Source organism: Pan troglodytes, chromosome 3 (genome assembly GCF_028858775.2).
Source record: "Pan troglodytes isolate AG18354 chromosome 3, NHGRI_mPanTro3-v2.0_pri, whole genome shotgun sequence".
In the NCBI taxonomy this organism is placed as follows: domain Eukaryota; kingdom Metazoa; phylum Chordata; class Mammalia; order Primates; family Hominidae; genus Pan; species Pan troglodytes.
The window spans coordinates 171,422,149-171,436,219 of NC_072401.2; the positions used below are offsets into that span (position 1 = coordinate 171,422,149).

The 14,071-nt window shown below is 39.9% G+C and overlaps 1 protein-coding gene and 1 long non-coding RNA gene across 2 annotated transcripts in view; one reads left to right on the forward strand and one right to left on the reverse strand.

The window, feature by feature from the left end:
• Positions 1 to 8,951, reverse strand: part of HPF1 (histone PARylation factor 1) — a 28,605-nt gene extending 19,654 nt beyond the window's left edge. Inside the window, exons 1-3 of the mRNA XM_003954487.5 lie at positions 8,771 to 8,951; positions 4,615 to 4,774; positions 1,457 to 1,646 (exon numbers count right to left, since the gene is read on the reverse strand). Of these exons, the coding sequence (XP_003954536.1) occupies positions 1,457 to 1,646; positions 4,615 to 4,774; positions 8,771 to 8,818 (398 nt within the window). The 5' untranslated portion in view covers positions 8,819 to 8,951. The remainder of the gene's footprint in view (positions 1 to 1,456; positions 1,647 to 4,614; positions 4,775 to 8,770) is intronic.
• A 139-nt stretch (positions 8,952 to 9,090) lies between these two features.
• On the forward strand, positions 9,091 to 13,868 carry LOC107974475 (uncharacterized). The gene is made up of 3 exons (XR_001717279.3): positions 9,091 to 9,166; positions 13,117 to 13,157; positions 13,804 to 13,868. It is a non-coding gene; the product is annotated as an uncharacterized LOC107974475 (long non-coding RNA).
• The last annotated feature ends 203 nt before the right edge of the window (positions 13,869 to 14,071 follow it).

A 14,071-nucleotide genomic window follows, 5' to 3' on the forward strand; every position in this document is an offset into this window, starting at 1 on the left:
AAATTGTTTAAGTGAAAAATGTAATATTGCAGTCCCATTTTGCAAGCTGAAAAATTTTGTCAACACGCATAAAATCTGCACATTTACATACTGCATGTTAAAAAATTCCATCACTAAAGTATTATAAATATTGCAAAGTTAGGCTTAAATTTATACTGTTGCTGGTGTATATGTAGTAGATATGGAATGAATGTTTTCAGTTTAGTAGGTAGCATCCTCAAACAACGGACAACAGTTGTGAAAATTACAAAGACATTTCAATAGCTCAAAATTATTCAAATTATAGGTACATCGTCCTATTATTACATTTTTTTCCCTTTCTCTGTCACAAATAGGATGATTACATTGTAGTGGTAGGAATACTGCATGGTCTACTTCAAATTATTCGATCTGCTAACCCCACACTAGTCATTTTTCATCAGCTCTTCAGTAAAATATCTTTTAAAAAGGAAAGCCAGGTCCCTCCCAAGGATCTAGGTTGATGCCTTTTCTATAAGGGCATTTTTTGAAAAATTCAAACAAATTTGCCAGTTTTAAGCTCCAAGTTTCTTAGGAATATCTATGATAAATCTTATATAATGGAACCTAAAACTAAGATTCTTAGGACCTAGTTGCTTTTATATTCAAATAAAAAAAAAAAAAAAAACGAAAAACAAGAAAAAGGATTGTAAAACATTAGAGATGAAAGGATCCTATTCACGTATATAACCAAACCTTTTATTTTAAAATTGAGGAAACAAATACCGAGAGGTTAAATTACTCAGCCAAGGACCTAGTAAGTTAGGACCTTGGCTACAGTATAATTCAATTCCTAGCCGCATGTGCATTCTGCTGTACTACAACACTTCTTCCTGGGCACGTTCCTTCTATTACCTTACATTTAATCTTCACTTTAAAGGATAGCATTTCTACTGGTACAAGCGGACAAGTATTTTCCTCCTGGAGTTTCTCTATTTCTAAGTATTTTGCATGCATTCATTTAATTCTTATAATATTCCTATCAGGTATGTACAGTTATCCCTATTGTTACAAGACAGGAAACCGAGTCACAGAAAGTCACAGTCACTAATGATACAGGGTCACACAGATAATAAACAAGAGGACCAGTGTGACTCCAGAGACCACTCTTAACTACCAGTTGCCACTCTGGCACCTGGAAGCACACGGCTTATTAAGCACAGCTGCTCTAAATTATCTTTCTTGGGCCAAAAGAGCTCTTCTGAACCCAAAAGGGAAAAAAAGTTTACAAGGAAAGGAAAAACCAGTGAGATTAAACCTAAAGAGTTTACCCATCCTAGGGAAGGTTAAAACGGTAACAGCAAGAACAACAGATGGCTCATATATCCACCAACAGGGGAAAATATGCCTTTCACCTTGGGTGAGGCCAGTGAATAACTATTTATCCTCATTAGCAGGACAGCAGCTGTATTTTAGAGGCGAAGAAAAGATCCTTTACCTGAAATACCCCATGTGGTACTGAGTTTTATTATCTCCAATAATAATGGTCTGGAACTCAGGAGGATCATAGTAAAACCTCCAGTGAAGGTTAAAATTCAGGCCTGTTGATTTTTTCTTCATTTTATGTTTTCCAGCAAGGATATCATAAGGACCAACTAATTGAAGTCCAAGGCTTGCAGAAAGTGAATCTATAAAGAAAATAAATTTAGACAATACTTTCTGGAGACAGGTAGGAAATAATGCTTTTATTTAGTAAACTATTTCTAAGCAATTGTCTTTAAAAAGTTTCTAAACTAAAAGAAAATCTTGAGTTATGTGTGAAGATGTCAGTTATAAACATTCAATGGAAAAGAAGTCAGAGTAACAGGAAAAGTGGTATTTACATTTAGGATTTCCTCTTAAATTTACCACTGAATTAGCCTAACATTTCAGACATTCCTGTTGTTTCTTATTTTGGCCAAAGCAAGACTGGTTTGTATTCCTATAGGCCCATTACCACACTGCAGTTAGCCTCAAATACTTGTAGTACACACAGGTTAAGGGAGAGAAAGACAGCAAAAATGTGTGGATTAAGAGTAGTAAAAAACAGGCCAGGTGTGGTCGCTCACACCTGTAATCCCAGCACTTTGGGAGGCTGAGGCGGGCTGATCACCTGAGGTCAGGAGGAGACAAGCCTGGCCAACATGGCAAAACCCCGTCTCTACTAAAAATACAAAAATTAGCCGGGTGTGGTGGCTCACGCCTGTAATCCCAGCTATTGGAGAGGCTGAGGTACAAGAATCACTTGAACCCTGGAGGTGGAAGTTGCAGTGAAACGAGATTGCACCATTGCACTCCAGCCTGGGTGACAGGGTGAGACTCTGTCTCAAAAAAAAAAAAAAGGTAAAAAACATTTCTATCCCCTTTCCTCTACCTCAGCTAATCACACCAGATTCCCCTGACTCTTTGACAATCTATTTGGCCAACCCTAACCCTGGATGATTCCATCTTCCTTCTCTATTCACAGATCACAGACAGGGAGCGTTCATAAACCACAAAGACATGAAGTCTGTGCAAGTGTACAATGCATAACTTCAAATGGGTCCTTACTTCTAAGATGGAGGGAAGCACCCCAGACAGGACCCAGTTTTATAAGGAGGCAAGGATGAAGAAAACAAAAAAATTCCTGGAAGAGGTAATAACATGAACAGAAGCATGGAGATAACTTGACAGGAAAAATAGTTCAGCTTAACTGAAGCTTAGGAGAGCATACACTAATTTTTAAAGCATGAAGAAAACTAAAACCATCCATCTCATTAGCCAAAGATAACAGTTAATAGTCTATTATACAGTAACAAATTTCCATACTCTCCACCCCCATGAACAGATACAAACATGAAACAAACTGAGAAGGGTTGTTTTGTATTGTAATCTGCTTTTGTCCTCCATCCTGTCCCATTTAAATGTTCTGAATATTTTTCCATGCTATTCAATGTTATTTGACATGATTTTTTAATAGGGCATAATACTGCATTATAAAGAGGTACCCATCTATTCTCTTACTGAGGGATATTTACTATTTCTTTTTTCTGTTCTAAAATGTTTCAGTGAACATCTTTGCTAATAAATGTTTGTATACAGGCATGACTTTTTTTTTTTTTTTCGAGACGGAGTCTCGCTCTGTCACCCAGACTGGAGTGCAGTGGTGTGATCTTGGCTCACTGCAACCTCTGCCTCCTGGGTTCAAGCAATTCTCTGCCTCAGCCTCCCAAGTAGCTGGGATTACAGGCACCCGCCACCACGCGCAGCTAAAGGCATGACTATTTTTAAAGAAACAGCTACACAGTTCTGTTCTGATCTACTGGCAAAATTCAGAATATGTATCAATATACATTTCCATCAATAGTGTATGACAGTGCCTACTAGTTAAAAAATTTAAATAGTATAGTGCAAAGTAATGAACACAGCCCATTAACAGTTTCTTTATCCTTTCAGAGACAAAATAAGCACACAGAAAAGTATACAGGGATATGTGTGTACTCTCTCTCCCCCATGCTATTTTTAAAAAAATACGAATAGTAGCATACTGTATACACTCTTCTTTTTCACTTAACATATTTCAGGCATGATAGTTTATTATTTCCTAAAAATCTGCTTCATTCTTTTAAAACAATGAAGATCTACTGAATAGATGTGGTATTGGTAGGCATTTAAGCCATTTCCCATTTTTTCTTTAAGTAAATATCCTCAAACATAATTCTTAGTTTATGTAATCCATAAGACAAGTTCTTGGAAGCAGAACTGTTATAACTCCTGCAACACATGAAAGAGCTTGCTTTCCTTCACATTCCCCCAGAATGTGATGAAATTACCTTTGCCAATAAACTAGGTGACAGTGGCATTACTATAGCATTAATCTATATTTCTTTCTATATTTTCTCTTACTAGAAGAAACATCTTGGAAAATATTCCTTTTCTATGAACAGTTTATATCCTTGGTTAGGTTTTTTTTTTTTTTTTTTTTTTTTTTTTTTTTTTTTTTTTTCTGAGACAGGGTCTTGCTCTGTCACCCAGGCTGGAGTGCACTGGCACAATCTCGACTCACTGCAGCCTCTGCTTCCCAGGTTCAAGCAATGATCGTGCCTCAGCTTCCCGAGTAGCTGGGACTACAGGTGTGCACCACCATGCCCAGCTAAATTTTGTATTTTTAGTAGAGACAGGGTTTCACTGTGTTGCCCAGACTGGTCTCGAATTCCTGACCTCAAGTGATCTGCCTGCCTCAGCCTCCCAAAGTGCTGGGATTACAGGCATAAGCCACCATGCCTGGCCAATTATTGTATGTTTTAGAGACGGGGTCTTGCTCTGTCACTGAGGCTGGAGTGATCAGAGCTCACTGCGACCTCAAACCACTGAGCTCAAGGAGGGATCCTCCCATCTCAGTCTCCTAAGTAGCAAGGACTATAGGCACATACAACCACGTCTAGTTTTTTGTTTTTGTTTTTGTTTTTAATTTTTTTGTGGAGGTCTCACTATGTTGACCAGGTTGGTCTCAAACTCCTGGCCTCAGGCGATCCTCCTGCCTCAGCTGGGATTACAGAGTGTGAGCCACCACACCCAGCTGGTTTCCTATTACATTACTCTTTCCATTAATACAAGAATGATTCTGGAGCAACTCACCAGATGGCTTTTCAGGATCAAGTTCTTCACAGAACTTCCAGAAGTGATAGAAATCTTCAGGTAAAGAAAGCTTATAATGATTTTCTACTTCTTTTCGAAGGTCACTGGAGACATCAGCTTCACAGAATTTACTTTTCTTCACATCAGTTGTTTTTTCACACTGAAAATTGGCACACAAACTTTAGTTCTCCAAATTTCAGTAACTCTCCTTGCATAACAGTATCTATCACTCTTGTTCACCCAACTCTATGAAATACATGTGTTTTCCTTAAAACTCTCTAAATGGTCTTTGAGTAAAATCTGGGAATTCATTTGGGCACAGGAAAAAAGAGTAGTTTATATGGTGGTTAAGAGGAATCCACACAGCAAGTCTTTAAATATATTTTTGTAAGATAATGGAAACCACAAAAAACAAAAAGGTAAAAAAAAGAAATAATAAAGAGCAGGAAGAGAGGAATAAAGAAAGGGCAGATTTTGCCCTCTTTTGGTTAAAGGTGTGAGTCTTTTAAACAGATTCATTGATCAAATGAGAAACAAATAGAAGTAACTGGATATAAGCAATTCATCAGTTAAAAAGCTGTTTCTTTAGCAACTTCTAGAGTTGTGTCTGAGCTATTCACTACAATCATTACCCAGCCTTAAAAACAGATACCTCCCTTTTGATTTTCCAGATAAAGAGGGAAGGTTAGTGACAATGTTAAACATCTATAGTTCCTAATAAAGTTAGCAGAATAGCACTAAACTCTGGGCCAAATATCCAATTATTTCAGAAAAGGCCTTTTAATGCCAGGATGAAGTTATAATACTCATCTCTAGGACCACCACAATACAGGTTCATTATATAAGTATACTAGGTTTTATAATGCCTACTAGATATTTGATAAATTTCTGTAAAGACAATATGCTTAATTGGAAGTTACGTATGTTTAGTTTTCTAAGCAGCAATCTGTTTTTGTATGAACCTAGATTCTTTCTTTTTGGATTAAGTTCTTTCCTTTTTATTCTTCCTACCTAGAGCAGTGGTTCTCAACCGGTGGTGATTTTGCCCCCCAGGGGACATTTGGAGACCTATTTAGTTGTCACCAATTGGAAGAAACGGTGCTAGTGAGGCAGAGGCCAGGCATGCTCAACATCCTATAATGCCCAGGATAGGCATCCTCAACAAAGACTACTGGCCCCAAATGTCAACAGTGCTCAAGTTGAGAAATTCTGAGCTAGATGTTTCTCATATTTATATATATTTATTATTATTATTATACTTTAAGTTTTAGGGTACATGTGCACAATGTGCAGGTTTGTTACATATGTATACATGTGCCATGTTGGTGTACTGCACCCATTAACTCGTCATTTAGTATTAGGTATATCTCCTAATGCTATCCCTCCCTCCTCCCCCTCATATTTATATTCTTCCATTTTCTCAGTAGTCTGAAGTTTATTAACGTTAGGTATCATTCAACGTCTACAAAATGTAATCAGATGATACAAGAATGGTCATGGTGGCATTAATTCCAAGAGCAAACAAAACAGAACAAATGAAATACCTATTGTTAGGAGAACAGTTATAAGGTTTTCAAACAATAGACTATTACACTTAATATTACAGTTGACCCTTGAGCAACAAGGGTTTGAATTTTGTGGACCCACTTATACATGAATTTTTTTTCCAACCAAATGCAAATAAAAAAATACAGTATTCTTGGGATGTGAAATCCACTTATAGAGAGGGCCAACTTTTCGTATACTCGGGTTCCACAGGACCAACTTTGGAACTTGGGTATGCTCAGATTTGGGGATATATGGAAATTTGTTACTGTATACTAGACTATTAACTGTGTTATCTTTGGCTAATGAGATGGTTTGTTTTCTTGTTGCTTTAAAAATTAGTGTATGCTCTCCTAAGGTCCTGGAACCAATCTCCGTCATTTACCGAATGGTTACTGTATGGCTACACAATATGGACCAATCTATATTCAATATTTTTAATGAGGAAAAAAGCTCTTGATTATATGCAGCATGATAGCCTTTTTATGAAGTTCAAAAACTAAGAATAAATATTGTTTAGGTATACACTCATGGGAGATAAGCCTATTTTTAAAAGGCAAGGGAAAACAAAATTCAGGATAGCTACACTGAACATAATTGACAGGAAGAAGGCTGAACCGATAGGAGAGGAACACGTGTAGATGTAGAGCTATTGTCTGTTTCAGCTTTGGGATTGGGCAATGGGTTCACTGGTGTTTGTTACATTACTTAACATAAATAAGGTCAAAGACGATCATGAATATGGTAACAGTTTATTATGCCAAGGATTATAATGTGTCTGATTTATTAAAAAAATTACGTTCAACAAAAAGCCTGTTGAACAATGAATCCAAAAGTGAGTATCAATAATAGCAAATAGTAATAGTAAAGATAATATAATAGTAAAAACAAGTAGTTAAGTGATACTTACTGAGAACTTATTTTGTGCTGTTTCACTGTTCTAAGCACCTTCTGTGGATTAACTCATTTAGTCCTCAACTGTCTCATGCACTAGATACCATTAACCTCATCGTACAGCTGAGGAAACTGAGGTTAACCTCCCTACGTCCCTAACTAGGAAGTGGAAGAGAAGGGATTTAAACTCAGGTTTAAATCTGGGTCCACAGCAGATCCTCAACCACTTCACTATGCTGCTTCTCCAACATCAAATATAGAACAGTAGGAACATATGAAGTCCTGAGCTATCCTATCTTCTGTTTTCATAACTGTCTTTGTTCAGATGTTCAAAGACTGGCTCCAACTTAAGATGTTAGAAAAGGCTTAATATGCCTTGCTGAAAGGCAGTTTTGCATAATGGTTAGGTTGCCTGGGTTGACTCCTGACTCTACTGATTTCCAACCTTAGGCAAGTTACTTAACCTCTCTGTGCTTTGTTTTCTCATCTGCAAAAAGGGCATACAGTGCCTATATCGGGGTTGTTACAAGGAATGTTATTATATGTAAAAATACACAGAACGGTCCTAGCACATAATATACAAATGCTGGCCATTACGGTTATAGTCTCTACAGACTCATCTTCATTTCTGGTATTGTATTTCTAGTTAAGCACATCACTCCACCAAAGCAGTTCTTCACTGCACCTTCAAAAAGAGAATTTTTTCAGCTGTGCCTTTACTCACACACTAGTTCAGCATCTCCATAGCCCTAACAACTAGGATTTAGAACAGCTGTCCCCTTCAGAGGCTACACTTCTTCTTTACCCTGGTCTTCCTAGAATGCATGACCCAATATGAAGGATGCCTATACCCATGGCCTTTAACAGTTAGTTAAGCCCTCTAAGAATGTCTCACCCTGTCCGATTTATGACACTACCAGAGTAACTTTTCTAAAACTTTAGTTATCACAATGGCACTTCTTTCCTGATTCCCCTTATTGCTACTGTAGTGGTTACAGAACTTCCGAAATCGTAGTAAAGTATGAGAATGCACATACTCTCTCCTCCTCCCCTCTCAGTAGTGCTTTTATGATCAGGTCCCTCTTATTTTCCCATTTCCCTGGCTCCAGCCAAGCCGAACGCTCCGCTACGCCCAAACATCTCCTACAGTTTTATGTCTCAGAATCTTACTTCTCTGCCTTCAAAACCAATTTTCAAAGAGTTGTCTTAAAAGTCTTCTTTAACACCCCCTGGGACTTGTTAAATCCTCCTTCAGTGTTTCCATAGCACTTTCTACACACCAGCGTTATAATCCCAAACAAAAAAGTCACAGTAGAATGCATATTTGCTTGTGCCCCTCCTCCCCAGGCCGGGGGCTCAACAAGGAGCAGGAGCAAGCAGGTTGACCCCCAAATCCGCAGCGCCCCACACAATGTCAGGTATGTAATAGGTTCCCAATCAATCTGGCTGGGCGAATGAACCATTGGTTGGCTTAATCCGTTTCCCCAGGAAATGCTCCAAGAGGAGCTGGGCAGAAGATGCAGAGGAGCTACTTTCCTGGTCCAACCCCCTGCAGAGCGCGAAACAGCGGCCCTGGGCAGGATCCCCGCAGCAAACCGCAGCCCCTGGACACACAGCAAGCTTAATAGTCACTGGATGAATGAAAAGCGCTGCCTCCTGGTGCCCTGGCTGTCACCCAAAGCGCCCCGCGTAGCCCGCACAGCCTTTCCGGCAGTACCTGCGGCCCCTCCCCGCCGGGCCTGCGCTTCCCGCCACCGCCGACCATTCTGCAGCTGCAGCGCCAGCAGAATTCCCCGATCCGCGGCCGCTTCCGAGCGCCGCCAACTGCTTCCGGGTTCAAAAGCCTCCAAGCCGAATTTCAGCGCCGCCCGGGCGCGCCAATTTAGGGGAAAGGCTCCGCCCATTCCCCGCCCCCTGAGACCTGGCACCGGACGCGTTGAGGCCCCGCCCACTGCCGTGCTGGGCGCGTGCAAGGAGCGTCTTCTGTCAGCGTAGTCTGCATCTAGGCTTTCTGGAGCATCTTCCAGGGTCGCTCCAGAGACCCCCCCAGACTACTGAATCTGAATCCTTAGAGTGGTCCAACCTTCCTCTTCAGGTGTCTACTAGAGGCAAGGTTGGATGTATGCGGCTGTTCTCAATACAGCCCCTCCCTTGTTTTTTCTTCATTTATATTTACTTAAAATATTAATCCTTTTCTCCTTCTCCTCCATCCCTCTCCCTACCCTACTCTACGGTTATTAGCTTACACTAATTCATTCCCGATTGTCTCCAAGAAGGAAATAAATGTCTGTCGGTCTCTGTCTCTGTACCGTCGTCTTCTTGGTACAATTTGGACTGTTTTTCCTCTACACCTCTGATATGCAAAGTGTAGTCCCTGAACCAGCGGCCTCAGCATCCTGAGGGAATTTGTTAAAACGCCAAATCTCAGGCCTTACCCAGACTTACTGAATCGATATCTGCATTGCAACAAGATCCCCTGGTAATTCCTTTGCACATAAAATTTGGAAGGCACAACTCTCAACTGATGTCCTTGGGCCTCCTTCACATCCATCCTGGGAAGGTCTTATTCCTCATTCCTGAGATGAGTTCTCTATTTCCTCAATCTGGGTGTTCCTTTTTCTTGATTATATACCCTCATGTTGTGGAACATATCCGCCAATAGTTCCTTGAGGGAGGTTGCTGCCAGGTCTTTTTTCCCACAGAGTGTGCATGTCTGGAAATGTTTTTATTCTGGCTGAGCACAGTTCTAGGTTGAAAATAACTTTCACTCGGAATATTGGAGGGCTTGCTCCGCAATATTTTAGCTTCCAGAATTGTTAAGAAACTATGTCATTATATTTCCTTCTCCTTCACAGGTCACTAAATTTCTTGATATGTAACCTGCTTTCCTTTCTGTTTTGTTTTGTCTCAGGAAGCTTTAGGATCTTTTCTTTATTTCCAGTGTTTTTTGTTTTGTTTTGTTTTGTTTTTTTTTGAGACGGAGTCTCGCTCTGTTGCCCAGGCTGGAGTGCAGTGGTGCCACCTCAGCTCACTGCAAGCTCCACCTCCCGGGTTCACACCGTTCTCCTGACTCAGCCTCCGGAGTAGCTGGGACTACAGGCGCCCGCCACCACGCCCAGCTAATTTTTTTTTTTTTTGTATTTTTAGTAGAGACGGGGTTTCACCGTGTTAGCCAGGATGGTCTCGATCTCCTGACCTCGTGATCCGCCCTCCTCGGCCTCCCAAAGTGCTGGGATAACAGGTGTGAGCCACCGCGTCCGGCCTATTCCCAGTGTTCTAAAACAGTATTGAGTGTCTTGGTTATGGGTCTTTTCTCATTCCTATCGACCAGTTTTTCAATCCTGAAACACATGTTCTTCAGTTATGGGAATTCTTCTGGTATTATTTATTTGATCATTTCTTCCCCCCCACCCCCCATCGTATCTCTTCTTTTTTGAAATTTGTTATTTAGATCGTGGACCTTCTTGGCTGATGTTTTTTCTTACCTGTCTGTCCTATTTTCTATGTCTTCATATTTTTATTCTACTTTCTCTGTGACTTTCTCAACTTAATTGGACAATTACTTAATTTCTTTATTATACTTAATAAAGATTAATTACTTAATTTCTGTATTATACCTTTATTTCTCAGTGCTCTTTTTATTCTCTGTTCTTTTATAGCATTACATTATTTTTCATGAATATAGCTCCTTTTATCTCTGAACATGTCAATTATAGCGTTTTTAAAAATGCTTTCTACGTAACTCTGCATTGACTTTGATTCTTTTGAGTCTTTTTTGGTTGTTTGTTTGTTTATATTTGGTTCCTGTTGTTTCTGCCAGAGGCATTCTTCATCTTGTGTGGTGATCCTTGCTGTCAATTTATATGTAAAAATGAGGCTCTAAAAAGGTGCTTTGGGGACATAGGCAAGGCTTGTTCACTGCTGGACAAGGTGTAAGATGATGTGGAAAGAACCAGCTGTTTATTTTCTTCTAGAGAGTAATCTTCTAATTACTCACTTTCAGAATATACAGACTTCTTGGAGCCCAATGCAGGAAGGAGGCTGGAAGTCTTAATAATTTCATTATATGCACTGTATTAGTCGGGGTTCTCCAGAGAAACAGAACAAATAGATATCTATTTATCTATATCTATACCTACCTCTGTATCTAGCTATCTATTAGCTCATGTGATTATGGGGGTTGAGAAGCTGCATAATCTGCTGTCTGCAAGCTGAAGACCCAGAAAGCCCATATTGTAGTTTGAAGCCCTGATAACTGGGGAGCCAATGGTGTAGATTCCAGTTCGAGTTTGAAGTCTTGCAAACCAGGATCACCAAGGGCAGGAAAAGATCAAAGATTCAGTTCAAGAATCTAGCAGAGAGAGAGTGAATCCTCCCTTCCTCTACCTTTTTGTTTTATTCAGACCCGAATGGATAAGATGATGCCCACCCACATTGGTGAGGATAATCTCTTTTGCTTAGTGCCCCCGCAGACACTCAGAAATACCGTTTAACCAGGTATCTGGGCGTCCTGTGGTCCAGTCAAGTTGACACATAAAATTAACTCTCCACCGGGTGTGGCGGCTCATGCCTGTTTCCCAGCACTTTGGGAGGCCAAGGAGGGTGGATCACTTGAGGTCAGGAGTTCGAGACCAGCCTGGCCAATGTGGTGAAACCTCATCTCTACTAAAAATACAAAAATTAGCCAGGCATGGTGGCACGTGCCTGTAGTCTCAGCTACTTGGGAGGCTGAGATACAAGGATCACTTGAACCCGGGAGGCAGAGGTTGTAGTGAGCTGAGATCACGCCACTGCACTCCAGCCTGGGCGACAGAGTGAGACTCCGTCTCAAACAAAAATAAGATAAGATATAATTATGCATACCTTCACTTGACACCACTGTTTCATAATAGCATTTTTACCTTCAGCTGTGTCTGGTGTCCCTGAATCCATATTCTGGTTCCATATCTCCCAAAAGAAACAATCTTCAGGTTGGGAATGGAGGATAGAGAATGTTTCCCTGACTTTGCCAGGGGAGGAAATCTAGGAGTCTTAACTGCTTCTGGGACTTTTAATGGTCTCTTTTCAGCTCAACCCACTGAAGAGATATGGTACTTCCAATACCTGAGCCATTGTGAGGTTCTGCAGTGTCAGTGAGCTTGCTTCCAGGCATCACCTCTGAAAACACTTGGGTTTCCGTTTTCTCTGGGAAGTCCATATGTTCGCCAGTATATTAGCTCCCTAAAGCTGCCATAACAATTACCAAAAACTGGGTGGCTTAAAACTATGGAAATTTATACCCTCACAGTTACAGAGGCTAGAAATAAAAAATCAAGGTGTCAGGAGGTTGGTTCCTTCTGGGGAGTGAGGGACAATCTGTGCCATGCCTTTGCCTTAGCTTCTGGTGACTGCTGGCAGTCCTTGGTGTTCCTTGGCTTGCAGATGAATCACTCCAATATCTGCCTCTGTCATTACGTGTTCTCCCTGTGCATCTGCCTGTGTCTAACTTTCTTTTTGTAAGGACAGCAGTCCATTAGATTAGGGCCCACCCTAATCCAGTATCACTTTATCTTTTTTTGTTTGTTTGTTTGAGATGGAGTTTTACTCTGTTGCCCAGGCTGGAGTACAGTGGTGCCATCTCGGCTCACTGCAACCTCTACCTCACAGGTTCAAGCAATTCTCTGGCTTCAGCCTCCTGAGTAGCTGGGACTACAGGCACGCACCACCAGGCCCAGCTAATTTTTGTATTTTTAGTAGAGACAGGGTTTCACCATGTTGGTCAGGCTGGTCTTGAGCTCCTGACCTCAAACGATCCATCTGCCTCGGCCTCCCGGAGTGCTGGGATTACAGGTGTGAGCACCACACCCGGCTGTCACTTTATCTTATTTTGATCACATCCACACAGACCCTATTTCCAAATATGGTTATAGTCAATGTATCCTTTGGGGGGATGCAATTCAACCACATCAACTGATTTCTAAAGTTTTGTGACATTTTTCAGTTGTCTCTTCTCCAGTTTTCTTTGTTTTTATGAGTATGTGGTCCCTCTGTCCCCCTTTTTAACCTTCTTTATCTTTGTTTTAGTGAGGCTTCTTAAGGAGTGGAGGAAAGTGGATGTTTTCAAGGTATGTTAAGTATGTTAACTGGAGGATTTATTGTTGCTATTTTTCAGTTGAATAACATCAGGTTGGCAGTTGTAACCTGTAAAACTGCACTTATTATACGCAAGTTCAAGTTCAGAACTAAAACTTTGCTCTGAATAATAATTTGTAACCATCTTTTATAGAATTAAATTTCTATTTTAATTCAAACATTTGACATTTAATATATTTTATCCTGTTCATATGTTTACTCCACAGTGATTTTGAAGGAATGGGTAGAGTTGACCAAATTTGGTACACTTCTTCAGGTTATCAGTGTCTGTCATTTTGAAACAAAGTTATTATTAATAAATGTTTTATATCTAGTACTTACTATGCAATACTATTCTAATATTTATTTTTAATTGACAGATAATTGTGTATATTTATAGAATACAATGTGATGTTTTGATATATATATATATACACAGTGGAATGATTATGTCAAGCTAATTTACATATTCATTACATCAAATACCTATTGTTTTTTGGAGTGGGAACATTTCAAATCTACTCTTCTAACAATGTTGTCATATGTAATACATTATTATTAACTATGTTCACTATGTGGTGCAATAGATCTCAAAAACTTATTCCTTCTGTCTAACTAAAACTTTGTACCCTTTGACAGTATCTCTGCAGTTCCCATTTCCAACCCCCAGCCTCTGGTAACCAGCATTCTACTCTCTACTTCTGTAAGTTCAACTTTTTTAGATTCCACATATAAGTGAGATTATGCAATATTTGTCTTTCTGTGACTGGCTTATTTCACTTAGCATAATGTCCTCTAGTTTCACCTACATTGTCAACAATGACAGAATTTCGTTTGTTAAGGCTGAATAGTATTCCATTGTATATGTACCACATTATCGATTCATCTGTTGATGGATACTTATGTT